This window comes from Hippopotamus amphibius, chromosome 1 (assembly GCF_030028045.1).
Source record: "Hippopotamus amphibius kiboko isolate mHipAmp2 chromosome 1, mHipAmp2.hap2, whole genome shotgun sequence".
NCBI lineage: Eukaryota > Metazoa > Chordata > Mammalia > Artiodactyla > Hippopotamidae > Hippopotamus > Hippopotamus amphibius.
The window spans coordinates 111,227,878-111,252,817 of record NC_080186.1 but is presented as its reverse complement, the minus strand read 5'-3'; the positions used below and the strand labels follow the sequence as shown (position 1 = coordinate 111,252,817).

Genomic DNA, 24,940 nt, shown 5'->3' with positions numbered 1-24,940 from the left:
CCCACTTGGTGTCCATATGTTTGTTCTCTACATCTGTGTCTCTATTTCCGCCTTTAAGATGCTTCATCTTAAAGAAGGAAGTTTATTAGACACATTCTGGACTTGTGTTGAAGGGTGGCAGAGAGTTTGCCATGATCTCTTCAGTCTCTGCACTCTGGTTTGCTTGGGGTTCCTTAGCTTACATGTGCCAGTGGGGGCCAGAGGGACGGAGGTGAGGTGTGGACCAGGAACAATGCAAATGACTGGACCCACCAGGGACTGGTACTTAAAACTTGGTCCCAGAACTGTGTTCAGCCTAATCATTTTTTCTAGGTTAGTTTTTAAGGTTTGCCTGCAGACATGATCTCAATCAGCCTAGACAGAAGTGGTGAGCATGTAAAAGCTACCAGAGCTTTATTACTCAGTCTTCTGGTTGTTGGGGGTTATCCTGTTTGTATTGGGAGTACTCACTGGCTACATCCACAGCAGAGCTGGCTTCCTGCACATCACACACAAAGGCATTGCTGCTGGGAGGATGGTGGGAGTCAAGGTGACTGGAATGAGTCAGATACTTTTCATCTAGTGAGTCCTCCAGGACTTCATTCACTTCTTCCTCCTGGATCCCCCTGCGGAGCCTGGGTGGGGGATGGAGAGGAGGGAGGGTGGGGGACAGGCAAGTCAGGAGATTAAACTAAGGCAACCTGAAACCACAGCCTCACAGCTGGTCCAGATCTAGGGCTCATGGAAGAGGCATCAGAAGCCAAAGATGCCTCAGAGAGAAAGCATAACAATCCACTTCTGACTGGTGTTGTAATGTGCCTAGAGCTGGGGCAAGAGACAGAGCAGCAGGTGTTCAGTGTACTGACCTCATAACGTGGATGAGGAGGCAGACTCAGCAACTCCTCTCAAATACACTCCGACACACAGGACACGCAGAGACCTATAATACTGGCTTTAATATACAGTGGACAAAATTTCTCTGATAGTATATGAAGGGGTCCATTGAAAGCGGCTCCTGAGGCAATGTAACCTCCTAGGGCTCTTGCAGCTTTCAGATCTCTCTCTCTCTCTCTCACTCTCTCTCTCTCTCTCTCAATATTTGATATGATTGACTTTATTTTCAAGATATTTCTGGCCATGAAGCATCTGCCAACATACCTCTGAACAACTGTGCAGAAACAACATAGGCATCTCACTTTAGTTTTAACCATGCAGATTTTTAGAAAATAGAAACCAGGGATTTCTGGCTGGTTTATCTTTAGGTCAGACTGACTCTAGTTGACAAAAACTTGAGGAATTACTAAGAAATGGTAACTAATACAAGAACTGCAAAGAAAACAGATCACATGCATTAAAAGGACATATCATTGTATGATGAATGAATGAAATAGGTACAATCAGCAGTTTCCGGTTTCTCCTGGATCTGGGACCTTTGGCCTCTGCGTCTCTTGCATCTGGAATCCTCTCTAGATTTTACCACTCCATTACCAGCCCTTTCATTACTCAGAGTTACCTGGGTGCCAGTGGCTCCTGTCTACCTTCATCCTTCCTATCATGATGATTTCCTGTGAACCAAAAAAAGAGAGAGCTGGTGGGAAACTGATCAGGTCCCATTTCATGCTTTGCAAATACAAGGGCCTATCTGACTGCAGCCATAATCCTCTGCATGTTGTTTCATAACGCTCTGGGAGAATTATTCCAAGAGGGCTCAGCTTGTGTCTTTAGAGGAGTCGCCTGGTAGGCTTTCCTGAGCAACACTGAGCAGTATGTTGCTGGTGTGGTGAATCATCACCATGATGTCTGCTACTGAGTCAAGGCAAAAAGTTTAAAATGTCCTGTTCCCCAGCACACAGGATACTTGCAGGTGTCTTCTGTGCTTCTGCAGCTGTAACCTTCGTTTCCCCAACAAGCTCGGTTGATGGACCATGGTTGTGAGTTCCATTAATGCTCACATAGACATTGCAACAGCCTCGGAGGGGCAAATATGGTAGGAGAAACCACCTGTTCCTCACAAAATGACTGGACCAAGGGGCCTCTGCCTGCTGCTGAGTATAAAGAGAACCTTCCCTTCTTTTCCACTTCTCTCTCTCTCTCTCTTTTTTCCCTCTCCTGACCGTGTCCAGAGACCAGCTCAGTTGCAGAACTGTATTGTCAAGGCAGCTGAACAGGGACCTTAACCACAAATGAAAATCCAGTTCTTTAGTCCAAAAGGGACCTCTTGTCTGAAACGTGTGAAGAGTGTCCCCTCCTCTTTTTGCTTTCTCAATTTTCTTGCCTCCTTGCTCTTAAAGTAGTCCCAGTCGTGTGGAACAGCAGGAGAGTGTGACAGGAGAAATAACTGGGAGACCCCAACCTTTCTGAACAGAGGGACTTGGGAAAGGACCCTTGGGAACCACAAAGCAGGGAAGAAATGCCAGAGAGGAGAGAGGCTGGAAAACTGTCTGCGAACTGTCAAAAATCCCAGGGCTCATCCCCAAACTGAACCTGTGTGAAACAGATCCAAGGAATCATGGCAAAGGATCAGAGAGCAGAATTACCATGTAAACCACTAGCTAGTGCAGACTAAACCTAGTGACATACTTGCAGAACTGACCCAAACAACACAACGAAGACCCTGAACACTAAACTAACATTGGAACTATTGCCCACAGAAGGTGAGACAAAACTTGTAGTCTAAACCTAGAAGGGGTTGATTGCCTGCTAAGAAGTAATTTCCAGAGAACTTTAACAGGTCCCGGTGTCTCATAATATAATATTCAAAAGGTCCCGAGTACAGTCTAAAAGTACTCAACAAAATAAAAACACATACTGTAATTATCTCAATAGATGAACAAAAAGCATTTGACAGAACTCAACATACATTCAAAATAAAACTCTCAGCAAGTAAGGAACAGAGAGGAACTTCCTTAAATAAGTTGGAAGTTCTGTTTAGCTGGACCATGCCTGCTCATGTTTGTGTTAGGAGACATAAATTCTTCCCTGTTGTCAGCCATCATGAAACAATAAAATAAGGTATGTTTGTTCATTGAAATATGAATAAATAAAAGAAACAAAAACTAGCTCAACCTGATGAAAGTCAATATGATCATTAATTAGAAAACATTATTATTAAAAATGTCAATTCTCCTCAAACTTCTCATAGATGTAAAGCAATGCCACTCAAAATCCCAGCAGGATTTTTTATGGATAATGACACCATATGCATTTTTCAAAGCTCATAGAACTGATACTAAAATGGGTCATTTTACTGTGTATCGATTACCCTTAAAAACCAAAAATGATTGGATGGGTGCTGCCTCCTGCTCCAAAAGCTGAGTGTAAAATCTATATGGAAAGGCAGAAACCTTGTTTTAGGCAAAAAGTTCTTAGAATGACAAAATGATGCTCCATAAGCTGGACTTCATCACAATTAAGAAATTCCTCTCTTTGAAAGAGGGTAAAGAGGATGAAAAGACAAGCCACATACTGGGAGAAAATATTGACAAATTCACTATCTGACAAAGAGCTTGGATCCAGAAATATAAAGAACTCTCAAGAATCAGTAATAAGAAAACAACACAACTTTAAAAGGGACAAAGTGGGTGAACACTCACTTTTCCAAAGCTGTGCGGATGGCCAATAGGCATATGCAAAGATCCTCAAAATCACCAGTCACTGGGCAAATGCAGATTAAAACCACAATGATAGGCAACCACACACGTCTTAAAGGACAAAAAGCAAAAGAACAACAACCTGAAAATATCAAGAGCTGGTACTGGGGAACAGCTGGAATTCTGATTCATTGCTACGGGGAATGGGAAGTGGTAGAGTCACACTGGAAAACACTTCGGCAGTTTCTTGTAAGTTAAACCTACACTCACCATATGACCCAGCAATCCCACTCCTAGATATTGACCCAAGTGAAGTGAAATGAAAATGTATTTTCACACAAAAATCTGTATGTCCGTCTTCACAGCTATTATTCATAATTGCCCCAAACTGAAAGCAATCCAAATGTCCTTCAGGGGATGAAGGGGTAAACAACAAGCCTACATCTCTTTGATGGAATAGCACTCAGAAATAAAAAAGGAACAAACTACTGATACATTGTGGAGATGAAAAATCTAAAGGGACAGAAAACAGAGCCAATTGTTGCCAGGGACGGGGTTTGGGGAAAATGGTTGACTACAAAGGGGTAGAAGGGAACTTTTAGGAGAGATGGACCTGTCCTATATCTTGATCATGGAGGTGCTTTTAGCACCATATGCATTTTTCAAAACTCATAGAACTGATACTACAATGGGTCATTTTACTGTTTATCAATTATCCTTAAAAACCAAAAATGATTGGATGGCTGCTGCCTCCTGCTCCAAAAGCCTGGCATGAAGGAGGCAGTCGTAACAATGCGGCCTCCAGCCCCGTGTTTCCTCCACCGGACTCCCCCCCCTCGGCAGTCCGGACATTGTCCTGGTCCCCAGAATGTGAGGTGAACAGCAGGTGGAGTGTAAGCACCTGACAGTCCTTTTCTTTTAAAATTGTAACCCGAGTGCCTGACCTTATTACTGATTCCTGAGACATCCACCTCAAAGAGCTATCTCGAAGACTCCCATGGACACACAGGACTAGATGAGGAGGCGGGCTGCCCCGCCTCTCAAGTTTCTCTTGTTTTAGAGATCCCTGGTTGATTTAGACAACTGGTGTTTGATCACTTGTTTTTTTCCTGCACTTTAATTCCCCCTCATCTGTTTTAAGTTCACCAATAAAGAGTGAACCCACGAGACCCTAGGTACCCCACCCTCGACCCAAATTAGGCAGAACCACAGGCTTGTGCTGTCCTCCTCTCTACCCCTGACCTCACTGTGGCCCTGGGAACCATGAACCGCTGCAGGAAGTGTGAGGAATACACCTCGTGGTTTTCAGAGTTCCTCGATGGTTGTTGCTGAGGTGTGTCTTGAAATCATAATAAGAACCACAAGGGTGGATCCAGCCACAACATTGGCTCCGAAAGGGGAAATGCCTGGGGGCCTCGCTTCAGGCCCAGGGGAGGACCCTCAGGTTTTTCTAGCTGGTAGCACCACTCTCCTTTGGCTGAGACCAGCACAGAACAGCAGGACATCTGGCTAAAAAGTCACTCTTAGAGTCGTGGAGGCATGGAGTCTGATGTGATGCTAGGACCCTGGGAGGAGCTAAGGGTCCTCCGAGCCTGTAAGTCAACTTACCGGGGGCGAGTTTGCTGGCAAGTCTCTCTGCCAGCTGGCTCCCTTGGGCCAGTAGCTCACAGAATCTCTGTCCTTGGTAGTAGGTAACATCAGTGCTCCTGAGGAGACTCTCAAAAGTCTTGACTGTGTTCTTTGCATGCTGCATGAAAAGATAACAGACACCTGTCCCTTCTTGTATCTTCTGTCGTAAGCGGGTCAGTTCTTGGGCCTGAGCCTGAATTAGAGGATCATATCTCCTAAAGTGGGAAAGAAAAGTAAAATGTAAAAGTGAATGGTGTGAATGATACGTTTATGGGAAGTTCAGCAGAGATATGTCTTAGATTAGTCATAAGGAATTCCCTGTGTGGAATTCTTGCACAGGTTGTGTGACTTGCCTGTGACAGAGGGGATGAGGAAATCGCATTGTGTTTGTTTCTTTCTGTTTTATTAACTTTGCTTTAAAAAGAAGCCCTTCCAGTTCCTCAGTTCAGCCCACACCCATATTAATGTCATCTGCATCATCATCCAGAATTATGTGTTGGTGGGGAAGGCAGGTACAGAAGTGTTGGACAGGTACCTCTGGTATTTATTGAAAGGATGAAAAGAAAAATCAGTGAGAAGTTCAAGATGAAAAGCATTCCTTGGAATGACATGAAGATAAGCCTTATTTAGTAAGGAGGCACTTGAGAGTAAATAAAGTTCTGAGCAATACTTACATCAGTCTATGTGGGATTTCACAGTTTTCTAATTATTGTACAAATGTATTTCATAGATTGCAATCTAGAACATGAGCTCTGTGAAGCTAGAGACAGTGTCGCATTACCCAACTTATAGTACACAATAGAGCGTACACACCCAAGTAGGCAATCAGTTAATACTTAGAACCACGTAATCCTAATGCTAGACTAGACATTGCTAGTCATCTATCCCATCTAATGCCTGAAGCTCTTCACTACTAAGTGATCTCCGACGTATTCTCTTTCAAAATGTCTTTTTCAGAGTTCCTATGACGTATCAGAGGAGGTGAAGGCAGAGACCAGAGAGAAACAGAGGCTCCAGACCTAGACCTCCTTCAATCAGGCATCTCTGATTTAGAAGGTGTTACACACTTGAGCTTCTCAGATTTCATTTTAACCTTGAATGCCACAATCTACCCTACAGCTGACACTCTGTAAGGATGGGCAACGCTGGTCCTCAGCAAATTAATAATTCACTTTCGAGGCAACAGCTGCTCAGTTATCTCTCTACCCAATGGCCCTACAAGTTAACACTCCACATAGTCTGATAGTTGGGGAAAAAAGTCAACGTTGGGGAGGAGAAATGTTATCATCATGAAAGGCACTTGCGAAAGCGGGCAATTAGGAGTGTCTGCTTGCCAGCCATGGCCAAGACCCAGCCTGTCAAGAGCAGAGGTCCTCCCAGTCCCCAGGCCGCCACCACCCCAGGGGCCTAGTCTGACAGAGCCCCAGGCCTGAGGCAGCATAACCTGGGTCAGCCACCATCAAGAAGCCCCTCGCAGGGTCAGGACTCCTGTGCCAGCATGGATGCCTGAGTCGGGACTGCGTAACTAAAGCAGCTGCATTGTTGTTTACAGCCTACTTTCCAGATGTGACCTAGCAACACTTTGCCATCGTCTGTGCTCTACCGTAAAACCCAAACCTAACATTAAAAAAAATGACAATCACCACACCCATACAAAGTAAGAACAAGGATAATGGTTACAGCAAACACTTGTTGAGAGCGTCACATGTGTGTGAGATGGTTCTAACCACGGGTCCTCATGCATTTAATCTTCACAACCCCCAGAGGGAGACACCCCTGGTATTCCCATTTTACAGCTGAGATCGCTGAGGTAACTGAGATGCTGAAAATTTGAGGACATTTGCCTAAGGTCACGCAGCTAGAAGCCACGTTGCCAGCATTCCAACCCAGGCATGTGTCTCCATTTTATTCACCGAGTACTTAAGGGAGAGTCCAGAGGCCTAGCTAGTCCACCATTCAGTTCCCAGAGCCCCGTAGGCGGTCTTTGTCTAGTTCTGTGCCTGCCCTGTACATTTCTGCCCTGCTCCTTGCACAAATTTGCTCTTTATTCTACCAGCTTGGGCTTCCCCATTTCACACACTTTGCCACACGGCTTCCTCCTTACCCAAGCCTTGCAGCCAGTCTCATCTTCTCTGCCAGCTCCCCCTCCTCAAAGGGCATGTCCTTGTGCAGCACGGATTCAATGAGGTCTTTGTACTCTTCACATTCTGGGAAAACAGAGATGCTGCCTCAGGGCAGAGCTGGACAGGCTGCTGTAGTCACTGCCTTCAAGGGAGGAGACAGGGTCCACCCCAGGGGCAGATGGACCAGGCTGTATGCAGGGATTCCCACATCTCATTCCTCAGCCTCCCAACTACTCGGCATTTGGTTCCTTCCCATGTTAGAGCTGAGGAAAGAGAAACTCATAGGCTTGTAAAATAACTTTCTCAAGATGACTCAACTGGAATGAAGCAAAGTCAGAATTCACATAGCCTGAGTTCTGACTCCAAATCTTGAGCCACTTTACCAAGGCTTGTAGCCTCCTAAGTAGAATATTAACCTGGGGCATGAACTAGGAATTTCCTGTGTGTTTTGGCTAAGGCTCCAAGGACTGTGGGGCTGACAGTTCTCCCGCATTGAGAGTTTCAGCAATCCCCCAGTAATTCAAAGATTTAAAAGTTTATCTGGATACACCTGTGTAAAAATGTGTATAAAGGGAAAAAAAGTCTGAAAGACATATGCTTAAATGCTAACAGGTGTTGTGCTAGGTTGGAGGCAGAACTAATATGCAGTGTTTGCCAAGGCCCTGTTCTAGTGGATTTTCTTTTCTTTCTTTTTAAAATTAATTAATTAATTAACTAATAATTAATTAATTATTTTGGCTAGGCCAGGTCTTAGTTGTGGCACGCAGGATCTTCGTTGCCACCTGTGGGATCTTTAGTTGTGCCCCAGGGATCTAGTTTCCTGACCAGGGATCTAACACGGGCCTCCTGCCGGGACTTCTCTGGACCACCAGGGAAGTCTCTCCAGTAGATTTTCGAGAGCTATCATCTTGTAATCATCACCACTACCTGACAAGGTAGATACTATTCCTATTACCATTACAGATGAGGAAACTGAGGCACAGAGAAGATAAACAACTTGGGTTTGAAGCCAGGAAGTCTTCTGCCAGAGTCCAGCCTCTTAATCACGGCACTGTATTACCTTTACACGAAGATGTTGGATGATGTATTTCTTCTTTCCCAGTTTGAAAAAGCTCTATTATGATTATAATAAATGATGTTTTAAGAAAAAAAAACCCCTTACATTCCAATACCCTAAAGTATCTTTTATTTTGATAAGTAGGCTTTAATTTTTACTTTTTGGTCCGTGTCAGTAAGTTGGATAGCAAGTTTTATCCCCCATTGGTCTATTGAAATATAATGGTAGAAATCTGAAAGCAAACTCAACTCCAGTCTTGGTAAGAATCCTCCCCTTACATCCCTGTCCCTCTCGTGCCCTCCCGTGTTCCTCAGTCACTACAGCCCCACCCCTCCCCTCTCTGGATGCTACTGATGTTTTCATCTCCAGATATCTGTGGTTCAGTTGGGATCAGAGAGCTTTAAGTTCCTTTACGGCACATGGGGTCTCCTATCACTTCTTTCTCCTCCAGTGCAGCTAGCACTGTGCTTTGCAAATGGGTGCTCATAAAAGGTTGAATTAAATCCTGAGATGTTTAAGCCAGCAAGGATCTGACACAGGTTCCTGAGACAGAAAAGAAAGTTTAGTGCCTGAACCACAGTCTTAGCCTCTATTCCTCCCTACACTCTCACTCAAACCTGACTCCTTTGTGCCTCAGTGTTTCCATCCTCTGCAAAGTGATCATGAACTACCCACTTCCACCTTTCTGGGAGTATAGTAAGGATGAGATTTAATACTTTGATGAAGGACAGAAAAGAATGAAGTCGGGAGGGTATTTAGTTTCTTGGGGGAACATGGACAACCCTTTATCACTTTGGTGACTGTGACCCCATAGGACTTACTGTATTTCTGCAGCTGGTTGGCCAGGGAGTAAGCAGTAGCTTGGGACGTGAGGAATTTCTCTGTGAGGTCTCGAAAGTCCTGTTTGCTTTTTTCCAGCTGGGAGCGCAAGTACTGGTTGGTTTCCAGGATGCTCATTTCTGTCCTTGGACCAGAGAAAGTGGTGAGAGGTACTGCCATGCTGAAGCTTATGGTGGAAGAAGTAGAGCCAGAACCTGGGGAGAAGAAACCCAAATAAATAATAAATTAAAAACAAAGCATACAATTGTTTTGGGTGAGCTTTATAGTACGTAAATTATGCCTTACTAAGGTTTCATTAAGTGAAAAGATGTATTTAAACAGATGCAAAGAATGCAGATGTAATTTATTACTTACTTTTGGGCCAGACTTTGTCAGCATTCCACAACTCTGAGAATTCTTAACCACAAAAATAAGGCACAAGATGTCAAAGCTCAGAGGTCAGGCTCTGACGAGAGTGCCCGAGGGAGGACCCAGCGTGCCGGGTAACCATGTGGAGTCACAATAAGAGAACTGGAAGGTGGGGGTGTCATGGAATCTTGGGAGCCCCTGTCTTCCAGCTGCCTAGGCCATACTGATACTCAAGGCCACTTGGTCTGTTCTCAAGGTCACCAGTGATGGGGACACCCCCTCAGCAGCTACTGTCACTATTTGTATACCCTTATTCTGATACCACAGACCTATCTCTTTCTAAAACTTAAGCCTATTTCGTATTGCTTTTCTGGCATCAAGGAATCAATATTTTCCCAGATTCTTTCACTGTCAAAAGGGTTGTCATAAAATCACCTTTCCACTAGAAAAATTTAGAACTTTTACATAGCCCTGGTGTTCTTGTTTCTCTAGTTCTTTGCACGCCATTTTAATATTGTGGGGGGAAAGTCAGGAGTTTAATACTGTGCTCAGAATGTGAATAACTAATTTATAAGGATTACTGGCCAGATTGTGTCTTAATTACCTTCTTGCTGGAGACCAATGTTATGGTGGCTTTTTCCCCTCACTGAGGAAGCGTGTAGGCTTCTCATCAAACTTGAAATCAGATTGGAACTCCCTGCCTCCAGCCCCATCCTCCTCTTCTCCTGTGGGTTGTTTTGCATTTTCATCTGTATATAAGGTGCTGGGTTTGTCACTTGTAAATGTCATCCTAGCACTACAGGGTTGCTTTCCAACCTGTCAAAGTCACTGAAATAGTTTTGTATGTTTCTTGGAATATGTGTAGTGGCTACCTAATTTGGGGTGATTGTAAATGAATACTATACGCCTGGAGCAGTTTTCATAGGACACTGATTGATAGTTTGTGTTGACCCAAAGCTATTGACCTGTAGTTGTATTCTCAGCCAGAGCATTGTAAACATCACGATCATGGGTCTGTGGTGGTTGATGGTGACCCACAGCACTCCTGTGCAGTGAGATTTAGTGATGTAGAAGCTGAGGGTGTTTGTTTTTTTAGCACTTTATTGGAATATAATTACTTTACATTATCGTGCCAGTTTTTGCTATAAAACAAAGTGAGTCAGCTGTATTTATACATATATCTCCATATCCCCTCCATCCCACGACTCCCTTCCACCCTCTCTATCCCAGCCCTCTAAGTCATCCCCCATCATCAAGTTGATCTCCTTGCGTTATGCAGTAGCTTCCCACTAGCTATCCATCTTACATTTGGTAGTGTATACATGTCAATGCTACTCTCTCACTTTGTCCCAGCTTCCGCTTTGCTCCCCCCATCCCCTGTGTCCTCAAGCCTATTCTCTACATCTGCAGCTTTATTCTTGCCCTGTCACTGGGTTCATCAGGACCATTTTTTAAAATTCCATATATCTTGAGTTAGCATACGGTATTTTCCCCTGACCTGTGCTTTCTTCATGCATATCAGTTGATCCCTGGTTTTGTGAGCCTGAGACCAGAGCAACTTCCTGAAATATCTGTCTTTTCTCTTCAGCTGCCTAGCACTTCCAGGCTAGTGGCCTACACATGTGTGACCACGTAAGTGCCACTGAACATTCATGATAAAATGAAGGAAGCAGGAGAAACTACCCAACCGGCTTCCTGACCTGCTTCTACACTGTATTTTTGATTTGTGAGATGTCCTGAATTGTATCTGATTTCAATCCCTTTAAGTGTATTTTGGCTTCTTTTATGGCTTAGTGTATAGTCTCTCCTGGAGAGGGTTCTCAGTGCACTTGAGAGAAACTGTATTCTGCTCTTGTTGGGTGGAGTGCCTACAGGAGTCTGTGAGGTCACGTTGTTTAAATCTTCTGTCTCCTTGTTGATCTTGTGCCTGGTTGTTCTACCCACTGTTGAAAGTGTGCTATTCAAGTCTCCAATAATTATTGTTGAATTGTCTGTTTCTCCCTTTGATTCTGTCAGTTTTTGCTTCATGTCCTTTGGGGCTCTCTTAGATTCAGTGTGTTTAAAAATGTTACATCTTCCTGATGGATTCACCCGTTTATCATTATACAGTATTGCTCTTTATCTCTGGTAACATTTTTTAAAATAAATAAATAAATTTATTTATTTATTTATTTTTTATTGGCTGTGTTGGGTCTTTGTTGCTGCACACAGGCGGTGAGCGGGGGCTACTCTTCGTTGTGGGGCATGGGTTTCTCAATGTGGTGGCTTCTCTTGTGGAGCATGGGCTCTAGGCACATGGGCTTCAGTAGTTGTGGTGCATGGGCTTAGTAGCTCTGTGGCATGTGGGATCTTCCTGGACCAGGGATCGAACCCATGTCCCCTACATGGGCAGGCAGATTCTTAACCACTGCACCTCCAGGGAAGTCCCTCTGGTAACCTCTTATTGTTATAAGGTCTCCTGCCTATTTTGTCTGGTCTTAGTATACCCACTCCAGCTTTCTTATGGTTGCTGCTTGCATAATTATGTTACATTACATGGCAAAAGGTACTTTGCAGATGTAATAAAGTTGACCTCAGAATGGGGGGATTATCCAGGTGGACTGATGTAATCATAGGAACCCTGTAAATCTGGGTCAAGAGGTCAGAGAACTAGGGAGCTGGAGAGAGTCCAAGTTTGTCAGGGACTCAGTGAGGTTTTGCTGGGTTTGAAGGTGGAGGGAGCCACAGGCAAAGGTATAATTCCTCAGCCCTACAGCTTTATAATTATTGCTGCCTACAGACATTCACCGACAATATAAAAATGCATTTATAGTGTGTGCTGTACAGGTTCAGATGGACTCCCACTGCCTCTGACCATCCTCATCTTCTGCTTTGTCCTTGCACATTACTGTATCTGTCTCAATTGGGGGACACACTGCCAGGGCTTTGCTCAGCCTCTTCTCTCACATGTGCATGGTTCTCTGGAGCCATTGGCATTGTTGGGGGCGAGGCGCTGAGCACAGGCTCCTGGTGTCATTAGAAGCCACAGGCTCCTGAGTCATCTAGACTCTGAACATCACTTACTTGTAAAGCCCTAGCACCCCCTCAAGCATCCTGTCAGCAATAAAGAGATTAGTATATTCGAGCCTTGCCCTTCCTTGCACCCCTGAGGCCATGACCTCTAATATCTTTACCACTTTTGGGTGTATATGACCCAGCTCAGAGCTACTCTCCTTCCTGGAGGTTTAGTCACTTCATCCCTACTGTATAGTGAGACCAGGGGACCAGCCCAAGGGCCAGCTTGCAAATCGGGGTTAAACAGTGACCTGAGGATTCTTTGCCTAGATCAGCCAGAGGTGTAGGTGAATATGCCAAGGAGATTATTTCTAAACGTTCCACACTACAGAAACGCACCAGAACTGACTTCCCACCATGGAATACACAAGCTGGATCCCTCCGGGATCACATCCTGGACCCCCAAAGCTGCCAAGCTACTGTTTAGACAAACACTTGAATGTCTTTTATTTCAAAATCACTGCTGGGTTCTCCACAACTTCTTCAGTTGACAGCAGCATTGCTCCTGGCTGCTAGATCTCTGCATAGAACAGACTTACCTGTGCAATAAACAGTCCAGCAAAGGTAGTAAAAAGGGTGACACTTCTAATCTTGCACGCACAGTGAAGATTCTCCAACATGCTCTGCAGAGGCAGAAAATGAAGTGCGGCAGAGTGAATGGCAAACACATATCTTCCAGGAGTCAAAACCGGGTAGTTCACATGAAACCCCAGATACTGCCATTGAACCATTGAATTCAAGGTTGGGTGCAAAGCTCATGACACTCCCAATAGTTCCGATGCTGCAACCACCATATCTGGACTCGGGGACACCACAGCTCCCAACTACACTGACAGTCCTTCTGGTTTAGGAGCGGGGTCTGGAATGAACCAGCTGGAAGAGAACTGCAACTAGGATGCAATTCCTCCTCAAGGCTACAAATTCCCAGTTGCAGTCTGGAATCCACAACTGTTCCTGTACAAAGGTCTAGGTGCTCCAATGGCACCTCAGAGACCTGACTACCAAGAATCCCTCAAGACTAAGTTGGGAAACATTTCCTCTAGCGCGTTTCCCTAGAGGGATCTTTAGTGGCCTCCATCGCAGATGCCAGAGCACTGCACTGAATGAATTCAGAAGCCACAAGTTCAGGCACATCACAGCACTGCTGTTGCTGCTCAGTTACTCCTTTGATTGGTGTGGCGCAGATAGTTTCAGGACCTTGGTAGTTGAAAAGCAAACAGTAGAGTGGTGCAAACCTTTGGAATTTTTGTCTTCAAAAGAAGGAGGCCGGTGGGGGGCCTTGGGGTGATACCGGGATCCCCAATTCCATAAAGGACGATGGATGTGGGAAAGGGGACAGCCTGGATGGAAACCACTTTCGAGGAAGGCCCCAGGGCTCTGAAGGGTATTCCGGGTCTTTCCCCTAAAACGTGGGGCACCAGCTGTTTTCCCACCTGAGTTGATGCTCCCTGTGTTCAGGCCAAACATACTTTTTTTTTTCTTTTTTTACTTTTTATGGGAGTATAGTTGATTTACAATGTTGTGTTAGTTACAGGTGTACAGCAAAGTGAATCAGTTATACATACACATATATCCACTCCCTTTTACATTCTGTTCCCATGGGCCAACACAGTTGTCTTTGACGCCGGTCTTTCCCTCACACCACACTTTCAAATCGTATTTTTTCTTTCATTAATTGCGGAGATTTTGAGCCACGCGATCTTTTTCTCGGTCTGATTTTGGCCCTCGACCCTGCTGATAACGGCGTGGAGACTGATTCAACTCGCGACCCTCGGTCTGCTAAGACTTGGGGTGTGAGACCTTTAACCTCGGATGCGCGGGGCTGGGCCGCAGGTGAGACTTTTCTGGGCTCCGCGGGTCAAAGTCGGCCTCTCCCGGCCTGTCCTGGAGGGCCGGGTGCAGGCCCGGCGCCTCGGCGCGGCCCCTCTCGCGGGGTCGGGAGCCCCACACGTCGCGCGGCGCCGGCGGAGACGCTTCCGCGGCTTTGGTTCCATTCGCTGGGAGCCCGCGAGGCGCAGGGCCGCGGGGCGCGCGGGCGCAGGCGGCGACTTGGTGGTTCTCGGGCACCCGCTGCCCTCCCGGCTCCTCTCGTGCTGACCCCGCGGGCAGTAACGTCCGGGCAGGAAGAGACCGGTAGGAGGAGGGCAGCCTCTCCTTTAAGTCCTGTCCCGTCAGGATCCAAAAACAGTCTTGAAGAGACGGTGGGAGAGGTGGAAACAGATGAAGGGAAAAGAAGAAATCCTAGGTGATTTCCTCATCTAAAAAAAAAAACAGGTACTGATGAACCCTGTGACAGGGCAAGAATAAGGATGCAGATGCAGAGAATGGACTATTCTTCACGTTTAAACGTTGATGAGCAAGATAGTGGTGGCAGGACCTATGGTTTCCATAGACAGAGACAGTTGCCAATACTGGCCCTGTTTCTGTAGGGCAGTGGTTATTACAGTGGCTTCGCACGCGATAGGTCCCCAGTTCAAAACCTGAGGAAACAGACTCTGCTTTTTCCTGAAAAACTTACATTCCCATTTAAAACATGAAAAGAGGGGAGAGGAGTGAAGTGTGTCAACCTGAGCGGCTTGCATTTTCCATCCCCCAGACACATGGCAGGAGTTCTGTGACCGCCTGAACACCTGCTCAGCACCAGGAACCAGCCCTCCTTTCTCTGCTCTGAGTCACTTTGGACACCAGGCCACAACCAGTTAATCCAAGGTGGGCAAAGGACAAGGCTCAGGGCAGGTTACCTTTACATTCCCTAATCCCCTCACCAATTAAGCAAGCGTCTAAATCTCTACACGCTGACACAGGTTATCTCTCTGAAAACCAAGGAGTTCATCCCTGTGAAGCACATTGGCTTTCCCACACCTCAGCACACGCGTGGAGCAAGTTGATTTGCGAGACGGGACAAAAGAGACTGAACCTGACTCCGCACGGGGGCTCGAGCCAAAGTCGCGCTGGGCCTGAGTGGAGTGGGACTCACGGGAAGCTGAACGCCCGGTGGGCTCAGTAATGGTTCTTTCGGTTCTTTGCTGCACCTTCATCCAAACGTCTGTGCTGCTGTCTCTGCCCTCCCTCAGCTGGGCCAGGGGCATGAACCAGCGGGTGGGGACTGTTTGTCCAAAGGCGCAAAGGTGAAGAGGAGGGAAAGAAGCCGGCGAGGTGGGGATGAGGACCACCAGACTTCACAAAAGGCACGAGCCTCATGTGGGGAGATGAGACTTGGTTTTCAGTTTGGTTTTTTTTTTTTTTTTAATTGGTGAAGGATCCATTATTATTATTTTTTTAAATTTTATTTATTTATTTATTATTTTTCGGGGGGTACACCAAGTTCAATCATCTGTTTTTATACACATATCCCCGTATTCCCTCCCTCCCTCGACTCCTCCCCCCATCCTCCCCATCCCAGTCCTCTAAGGCATCTTCCATCCTCTAGTTGAACTCCCTTTGTTATACAACAACTTCCCACTGGCTATCTATTTTACAGTTGGTAGTATATATATGTCTGTGCTACTCTCTCACCTCGTCTCATCTTCCCCTTCACCCCCCCGCCCCCTCCGAAACCTCGAGTTCTCCAGTCCATTCTCTGCATCTGCGTCCTTGTTCTTGTCACTGAGTTCATCAGTACCATTTTTAGATTCCCCATATGTGAGTTAGCATACAATATTTGTCTTTCTCTTTCTGACTTACTTCACTCTGTATGACAGGCTCTAGGTCTATCCACCTCATGACATATAGCTCCATCTCATCCCTTTTTATAGCTGAGTAATATTCCATTGTATATATATGCCACGTCTTCTTTATCCATTCATTTGTTGATGGGCATTTAGGTTGCTTCCATGTCCTGGCTATTGTAAATAGTGCTGCAATAAACATTATGGTACATGTTTCTTTTGGGATTATGGTTTTCTTTGGGTATATGGCCAGTAGTGGGATGACTGGATCATATGGTAGTTCTATTTGTAGTTTTTGAAGGAACCTCCAAATTGTTTTCCATAGTGGCTGTACCAACTTACAGTCCCACCAACAGTGCAGGAGAGTTCCCTTTTCTCCACACCCTCTCCAGCATTTGTTGTTTCCAGATTTTGTGATGATGGCCATTCTGATCGGTGTGAGGTGATACCTCATTGTGGCTTTGACTTGCATTTGTCTGATGATGAGTGATGTTGAGCATCTTTTCATGTGTTTGTTGGCCATCTGTATGTCTTCTTTGGAGAAATGTCTATTTAGGTCTTCCGCCCATTTGTGGATTGGCTTATTTGCTTTTTTGGTATGAAGCTGCATGAACTGCTTGTATATTTTGGAGGTTAATCCTTTGTCCGTTGTTTCGTAGGAAACTATTTTTTCCCATTCTGAGGGTTGCCTTCTAGTCTTGTTTATGGTTTCTTTTGTTGTGCAAAAGCTTTTAAGTTTCATGAGGTCCCATTTGTTTATTCTTGATTTTATTTCCATGATTCTAGGAGGTGGGTCCAAAAGGATCTTGCTTTGATGGATGTCATAGAGTGTTCTGCCTATGTTTTCCTCTAGGAGTTTTATAGTGTCTGGCCTTACATATAGGTCTTTCATCCATTTGGAGTTGATTTTTGTGTATGGTGTTAGGAAGTGTTCTAATTTCCTTCTTTGACATGTTGCTGTCCAATTTTCCCAGCACCACTTATTGAAGAGGCTGTCTTTTTTCCATTGTATACTCGTGCCTCCTTTGTCAAAGATAAGGTGCCCATATGTGTTTGGACTTACTTCTGAGTTCTCTATTCTATTCCATTGATCTTCCTTTCTATTTTTGTGCCACTACCATACTGTCTTGATCACTATGGCCTTGTAGCATAGTTTGAAGTCAGGAAGCCTGATTCCACCAACTCCATTTTTCCTTCTCAAGATTGCTTTGGCTGTTCAGGGTCTTTTGCGTTTCCATACAAATCGTAAGATTTCTTGCTCTAGTTCTGTGAAAAATGCCATTGGTAATTTGATCAGGATTGCATTGAATCTGTAAATTGCTTTGGGTCGTACAGTCATTTTCACTATGTTGATTCTTCCAATCCAGGAACATGGTATGTCCCTCCATCTGTTTGTGTCGTCTTTGATTTCTTTCATCAGTGTCTTAAGGTTTTCTTCATACAGATCTTTTGCCTCCTTAGGCAGGTTTATTCCTAGGTATTTTCTTCTTTTTGTTGCAATGGTGAATGGGAGAGTTTCCTTAATTTCTCTTTCTGCTCTTCCGTTGTTCGTGTATAGGAATGCAAGAGATTTCTGTGCATTAATTTTGTATCCTGCTACTTTACTAAACTCATCAATTAGTGCTAGCAGTTTTCTGGTAGAGTCTTTATGGTTTTCTATATATACTATCATGTCATCTGCAAAGAGTGACAATTTTACTTCTTCTTTTCCAATTTGGATTCCTTTTATTTCTTTTTCTTCTCTGATTGCTGTGGCTAAAACTTCCAAAACTATGTTGAATAATAATGGTGAGAGTGGACACCCTGGACACCCTTGTCTTGTTCCTGTTCTAAGATGGAATTCTTTCAGTGTTTCCCCATTTAGAACGATGTTGGCTTTTGGTTTCTCATATGTGGCTTTTATTATGTTGAGGTAATTTCCTTCTATGCCCATTTTCTGGAGAGCTTTGATCATAAATGGATGTTGAACTTTGTCAAAAGCTTTTTCTGCATCTATTGAGATGATCATATGGTTTTTATCCTTCAATTTGTTGATATGATGTATCACATTGATTGATTTGCATATATTGAAGAATCCTTGCATCCTAGGGATAAACCCCACTTGATCATGGTGTATGATTTTTTTAACGTGCTGTTGGAGTCTGTTAGCTAGTATTTTGTTGAGGATTTTTGCATCTATATTCATCAGGGATATTGGTCTGTAATGTTCTTTTTTTGTGACATCTTTGCCTGGTTTTGGTATCAGGGTGATGGTGCCCTCGTAGAATGAGTTTGGGAGTGTTCCACCTTCTGCAATATTTTGGAAGAGTTTGAGAAGGATAGGTGTTAGCTCTTTTCTAAATGTTTGATAGAATTCACCTGTGAATCCATCTGGTCCTGGGCTTTTGTGTGTTGGGAGATTTTTAATCACTGCCTCAATTTCTGTACTTGTGATTGCTCTGTTCATAGTTTCTATTTCTTCCTGGTTCAGTCTTGGAAGATTGTATTTTTCTAAGAATGTATCCATTTCTTCCAGGTTATCCAATTGATTGGCATATAGTTGCTTGTAGTAGTCTCTCATGATGTTTTGTATTTCTGAGGTGTCCGTTGTTACTTCTCCTTTTTCATTTCTAATTCTGTTGATTTGCATCTTCTCCCTTTTTTTCTTGATGAGTCTGGCTAATGGTTTATCAATTTTGTTAATCTTCTCAAAGAACCAGCTTTTAGTTTTATTAACTTTTGCTATGGCTTCCTTCCTTTCTTTTTCATTTATTTCTGCTCTGATCTTTATGCTTTCTTTCCTTCTGCTCACTTTGGGGTTTCTTTGTTCTTCTTTTTTCTAATTGTTTTATGTGTAAGGTTAGGTTGTTTATTCGATAATTTTCTTGTTTCTTAAGGTAGGACTGTATTGCTATAAACTTCCCTCTTGGAACTGCTTTTGCTGCGTCCCATAGATTTTGGGTTGTTGTGTTTTCATTGTCGTTTGTTTCTAGATATTTTTTGATTTCCTCTTTGATTTCTTTAGTGATTTCTTGGTTGTTTAATAGTGAATTGTTTAGCCTCCATGTGTTTGTATTTTTTGCAGATTTTTTCCTGTAATTGATATCTAGTCTCATGGCATTGTGGTCAGAGAAGATGCTTGATATGATTTCAATTTTCTTGAATTTGCCGAGGTTTGATTTGTGACCCAAGATGTGATCTATCCTGGAAAATGTTCCGTGTGCACTTGAGAAGAAGGTGTATTCTGTCGTTTTTGGATGGAATGTCCTATAAATATCAATTAAGTCGAGATGGTCTAATGTGTCATTTAAAGCTTGTGTGTCTTTATTTTCTGTTTGGATGATCTGTCCATGGATGTAAGTGGGGTGTTCAAGTCTCCCACTATTACTGTGTTATTGTCGATGTCCTCTTTTATAGCTGTTAGCATTTGCCTTATGTATTGAGGTACTCCTATGTTGGAAGCATAGATATTTACCATTGTGATATCTTCTTCTTGAATGGATCCCTTGATCATTATGTAATGTCCTTCCTTGTCTCTTTTAATAATCTTTACTTTAAGGTCTAATTTGTCTGATATGAATATTGCTACTCCAGCTTTCTTTTGACTTCCATTTGCATGGAATATCTTTTTCCATCCCTTTCCTTTCAGTCTATATGTATCCCTTGGTCTGAAGTGGGTTTCTTGTAGGCAGCATATAGAAGGGTCTTGTTTTTGTATCCATTCAGCCAGTCTGTGTCTTTTGGTTGGAGCATTTAATCCATTGACATTTAAGGTGATTATTGACATGTGTGTTCCAATTACCATTTTCTGAATTGTTTTGGGTTTGTATTTGTAGGTGTTTTCCTTTTCTTGTGTGTCCTACTTAGAGAAGTTCCTTTAGCACTTGTTGTAAGGCTGGTTTGGTGGTGCTGAATTCTCTTCACTTTTGCTTGTCTGGAAAGCTTTTGATTTCTCTGTGAAATCTGAATGAGATTCTTGCTGGGTAGAGTATTCTTGGCTGTAGGTTTCTCTCTTTCAGGACTTTCAGTATATCCTGCCATTCCCTTCTGGCCTGCAGAGTTTCTGTAGAAAGGTCAGCTGTTATCCTTATGGGTTTTCCCTTATATGTTATTTGTTGTTTTCTCTTGCTGCTTTTAATATTTTTTCTTTGTGTTTAATTGATGTTAGTTTGATTAATATGTGCTTTGGTGTATCTCTCTTGGGGTTTATTCTGTATGGGACTCTCTGTGCTTCTTGGACTTGGTGAATTATTTCCTTTCCCATGTTGGGGAAGTTTTCCACTATAACCTCTTCAAATATTTTCTCAGACCCTTTCTTGTTTTCTTCTTCTTCTGGGATGCCTATGATTCGAATGTTGGTATGCTTAATGTTATCACTGAGGTCTCTGAGACTGTCTTCTATTCTTTTTATTCTTTTTTCTTTTCCTGCTCTGTGGCAGTTATTTCCCCCATTCTATCTTCCAACTCACTTATTCGTTCTTCTGCCTCAGTCATTCTGCTGGTTATAGCATCTAGAGTATTTTTAATTTCGGTTATTTTGTTAACCATTGCTGTTTGTTTTTCTGAGCTCTTATGAACTGTTTCTTGTACTTTCTCTATTTTGTTATCAAGATTTTGTATCATTTTTACTATCATTACTCTGAATTCTTTTTCAGGCATTTTCCCTATTTCCTCTTTATTTATTTGGTCCTGTGGGTTTTTTTCCTGCTCCTTTGCCTGCATGGTGTTTCTTTGTTTCCTCATGGTTGTCCAAACTTTTGGGGTTGCTCGTCCTGGCGATAGAGGTGTTTATAGAAGACTGTCCAAGCCTCAGACTAATGTCCAAGTGTTGGGTTCAACAAATATTAAGTGTAGGAAATATATACATGTATAAGACACACAATTACTGAATCCATTAGGACATAAGGCTCTGGAAAGACCTGACAGAACCCCAGTATGCTATCAGATATTCAAAGAGAAACCCAACAGAAATTGACAACTGAAACAGAACAAATCAGAAACAAAAGCAAAAGCAAACTAACAAACAAATAACACCTTACCCATACAAACACTAACCCAGGGAGATTTTGTAAGCTAGAATCAAATATAGAAAAGAGCTAGAGTACCACCAGACAGAATGGAGATTCTCAGAATGAAATTAGACAATTATACTAAGAACTAAGATAAAGACAAAAACCTAATATTAAATACCAAGGTGGTGTGTCATCTGGAGAATAGAGCAAGGAGTCTGAGCAGATCGATAGTGTTGCTTATAAGTATGTTAAGATAAAATCAACTAAAAATGGTTGGAAGAAAGGGGAACAGAAGAGCGTAGTGTGATTGGAAATATGCAAATAAAAAGAAAGGAATAGAAATGTATGAAAGATAGGGATGAAAGGAAAGTATGAGAGCTATATTGTCCGTACTACCAAAAACTTAGCTAGAAATAGAAGTATATAAAAAGGCAAAAAAATAAAAATAGAGTAAAAAATAGCATAAAAAATTATGTTATAAAACTTGTAGATCGCTTAGGACTAAGATCGTAATTAATAAGGGGAAAAAAAAGTCTAGAACTGATCCCAGAATGGACCAGTTCAATAGGATTGATACTAATATTTCTGTTTCCTTAGAGTCTCAGCTGTAAGTGTCCTTCTACTCGCCTTGGGTTTTTTTGCATTATTCTGTGACCAGGAGAGCTTCCTTTATTGGTCGTCTGTAAGCGGTGGTGTGTGGGGAGGGAGAGGGTACAATAGTGGCTTCTTCCCCTGGGAGTGAGTGAGCAGCGGCGCACTGTTGTTTCAATCAGGCTTGGAGGTGCCTGTTGCAGAGGGAAGCCGGTGGCTCAGGTGTAAACAGAAAGTCTCAGAGGTGAGCCTCTCTCGGGTTTTTTTTATTTATTTTTTTCTTCTCGGCAGCCTCCCTGCTGCCGGCATTCCAAGGGGTTTTAATCTAGCCCCGCCCGAGTGCCTGAGGGTGCTTCTTATCCCTGAGCGCCTTAGGTAGCCCACAGGGCGTCTCTCCACTGCCTGCTGCAGAGGAGCCGAAAGAGAGAGAGAGGCTATGCCCAAGGCTCCTCCCCCCCCACCCCTCCCCGTGAGCCCTTAGCATCCAGCCGCCATCATGGCCGGGCAGCTCTCAGGGGCAGGCACTCCTCACCACGGACCTCCTCCGTCCTGTCCTCTCGGTCCATTACGTTACTGGCAACAATTTTCCTCACCCTGAACCGGCTCTCCGGTTCCCACGCTCCCACTCCCTGACCCTCTGTTCAGCTGTGAATCGACGTCTCGGTCCGGGAATGCTGAGCTGTGGTGCGGACCCTCCGTGTGTTTCTCACTCCCTCCCGTCTGCTGCAGCTCCGCAGCTTCACCCTCTTTGAGCCGTCATAGATGCCTCCCTACCGGTTATGTCAGGATCCTTGCCGTCCTTTCTGGTGTCCGAGGCTGTCTGCTGGTGTTCAGCTCGTTCTCTGTGGGAATTATTGTGTCCTTTGGTGCATTCCCAATGCATCTGTAGAGAGGGATGCGTTCCACGTCCCTCTACTTCGCCGCCATCTTTTTCTCCTTCAGTTTGGTTTTGTTTTATCATCATGTACAGAACTGAGAGGAAGAGAGGGGAAACGTGATTGGGCATAAAAGAGAGGACATGAATACCTGCAGTTTCAAGAATAAAGCAGCAAAATGATTGGAATCATTTGATAGCAAATAACTTGGATCGGTGGCAGCTATTGTCACCTGGGATCTGGTGCGCCGTGATCCTATAGTGGTTAGTACACTGGGTTGTGGCCACAGCAACCTCGGTTTGAATCCAAGTCATGCCATTACCATTACACCTCTGCTTTCCCTTTTCTGAAACTCGGTAATGGTCTACCCTGGGTTCTCTGACATGTAACTGTCAATTTTTGTCCAAAAAGGAAATTATTGAAGTGTATTCACAGAAAGAAATGCACAAATCATTAATGGACAGCTATTTGATCTGAAATCGTCACCAGGATCAAGACATAGAAAATCTTTATCAACAAAGTATAGATAATACACTTTGATACATGGATGAAGCCCTTTGATACACTTTCCAGGTAATGCCTACCCATCCCCTGCTCCTTTAAACTATTCTGATGTCCACCCCTCAGATTAAGCTTGTCCTTTCTTTAAATTCATGTAAACGAATATACACTTTTTACAATCTAGCTATTATCAAGCACAAATTCTGAAGTCGAGTTTCCCACTAGTAGGGAAATCACAGAGGTCAGCACGTCTTGAAGGCAATGGACAAGCCTTTGCGTTGGCGAAAGCACCTTCTACGTCTCCTGCCAGGTAACTCTAAGCACATACCCCGCAGGCCACCATCTTTCACTCAGGGTCATCATCCTCCACTCCACCCACACCAAACCACTCTTCACAAAGATATTCTAGCCAAGAGCGCCCAATCTCCCCGTCCCTCCCCACACACGCAGAACACGCGCTCCCGCCCACCAGACGCACCACCTTTCAGCAGCGGCTCCAGAACCACAGACTCCCACAGCCACTGTGCTGTCTCATCTACTGCTGCCTCTGCAGGCTCCGTCCACCCCCACCCCCACCCCACCCCACACACACCTTTCGTGGCTCCGCTCTTGCCTTGCAGTGGACATAATATTTATCCTAACAGGTCTTCCGAACGAGTGTCCAAGGGAAAACATGCCCATTGCCTGTTAGAGACCACAGGGATTCAAACCAACAGCAGTTGGAGAATTGGGGGCGTTTACCTGGATACACCATCCGATTGCTACTCTGGTGTTGATTTTTACACCTACCTCCTGCTTCTGTCCCCATAGCAGTTTTCCATTTGTGGTGGGGAGATGAATTGGAAGCTCAAATTACTGGGGAAATGAATGTGAATGAATGGACTGAAGGAGAATATTTGAAAAATATATTCTGCCCTTGCTCAACTGAGGGAGTGCATGGAGATGGCGAAGGCCTGGGAGTCTCCGTGCCTCTGCTGATGCTGGGCCAGTCATTGGATCTGAACCTCTTACCACTCCGAACACCCCTAGCCTGGGGCTCTGTCTCTGAGAGATGCTTTGGAGCATCCATCTGCACCACAGCAACCGACCACATGATCTCCTTTCCTTTTCCTGGGGAGGCTAAGCCGGGCTCTTCCTGGATCACAAAGGTAGGTATTTTAATGACCAAAAGTTATAAGAAAATATTCTTGACATTTTTACTCATCAGGGAAATAAGCATTAGTACTATAAAGTGATATCATTACACACCCTCCAGCATGGCTGTATTTAAAAGAGTTCATACACCAAGTACTGACACAAATGTGGAACAATTGCGTCTGTAGTAGTTGGTTTGAAATCATTCTAGAATACAGTTGGCAATTTCTAATGAAGTTAATCTTGTCCCTACTCCATGACCCAGCAATTGCAGAACTTCTATGAATCCACAAGTATACAGAAAGATTGATATGCAGTATTCATCAAAACACCAAGAATATTTACCAAGAACACCAATTAACACCAAAAATCCCCACCAACATTACACCAATAATACCAAAATAAGTGATATAGATAACAATATGAGTATGTTTAATGAACAAAATGTTGCATGAAACCAAAGTCAGTCACACAAAATGTACATTCATTGCTTTGAATTTCAAGAGCAGGCAACAGTAAACTATTGCAATAGACCTCCGAATAGTAATTAACTAAGCGAT

General features: G+C 43.9%; 1 protein-coding gene across 1 annotated transcript; it reads right to left on the bottom strand.

Moving 5' to 3' along the window:
• Nucleotides 1-400: 400 nt before the first annotated feature.
• On the bottom strand, nt 401-9,377 carry LOC130835474 (neuroblastoma breakpoint family member 6-like protein). Its single transcript, XM_057707009.1, has 5 exons — nt 9,200-9,377; nt 7,303-7,405; nt 5,178-5,413; nt 1,493-1,544; nt 401-614 (listed from the first exon to the last, which is right to left on the bottom strand). Exons 1-5 carry the CDS (start codon nt 9,375-9,377, stop codon nt 401-403), a joined length of 783 nt encoding a protein of 260 aa, XP_057562992.1.
• Between the last annotated feature and the right edge of the window lie 15,563 nt (nt 9,378-24,940).

Bases quoted from the DNA above. Each gene is read 5' to 3' on its own strand.
- LOC130835474 (XM_057707009.1), bottom strand. From the start codon at position 9,377: ATGGCAGTACCTCTCACCACTTTCTCTGGTCCAAGGACAGAAATGAGC. The intron at 5,414-7,302 runs GTAAGGAGGAAG...TTCCCACTTTAG, and splicing joins AGACTGGCTGCAAGGCTTGG to GAGATATGATCCTCTAATTC. The intron at 615-1,492 runs GTAACTCTGAGT...TCCCCCACCCAG, and splicing joins CAGGAGCCACTGGCACCCAG to GCTCCGCAGGGGGATCCAGG.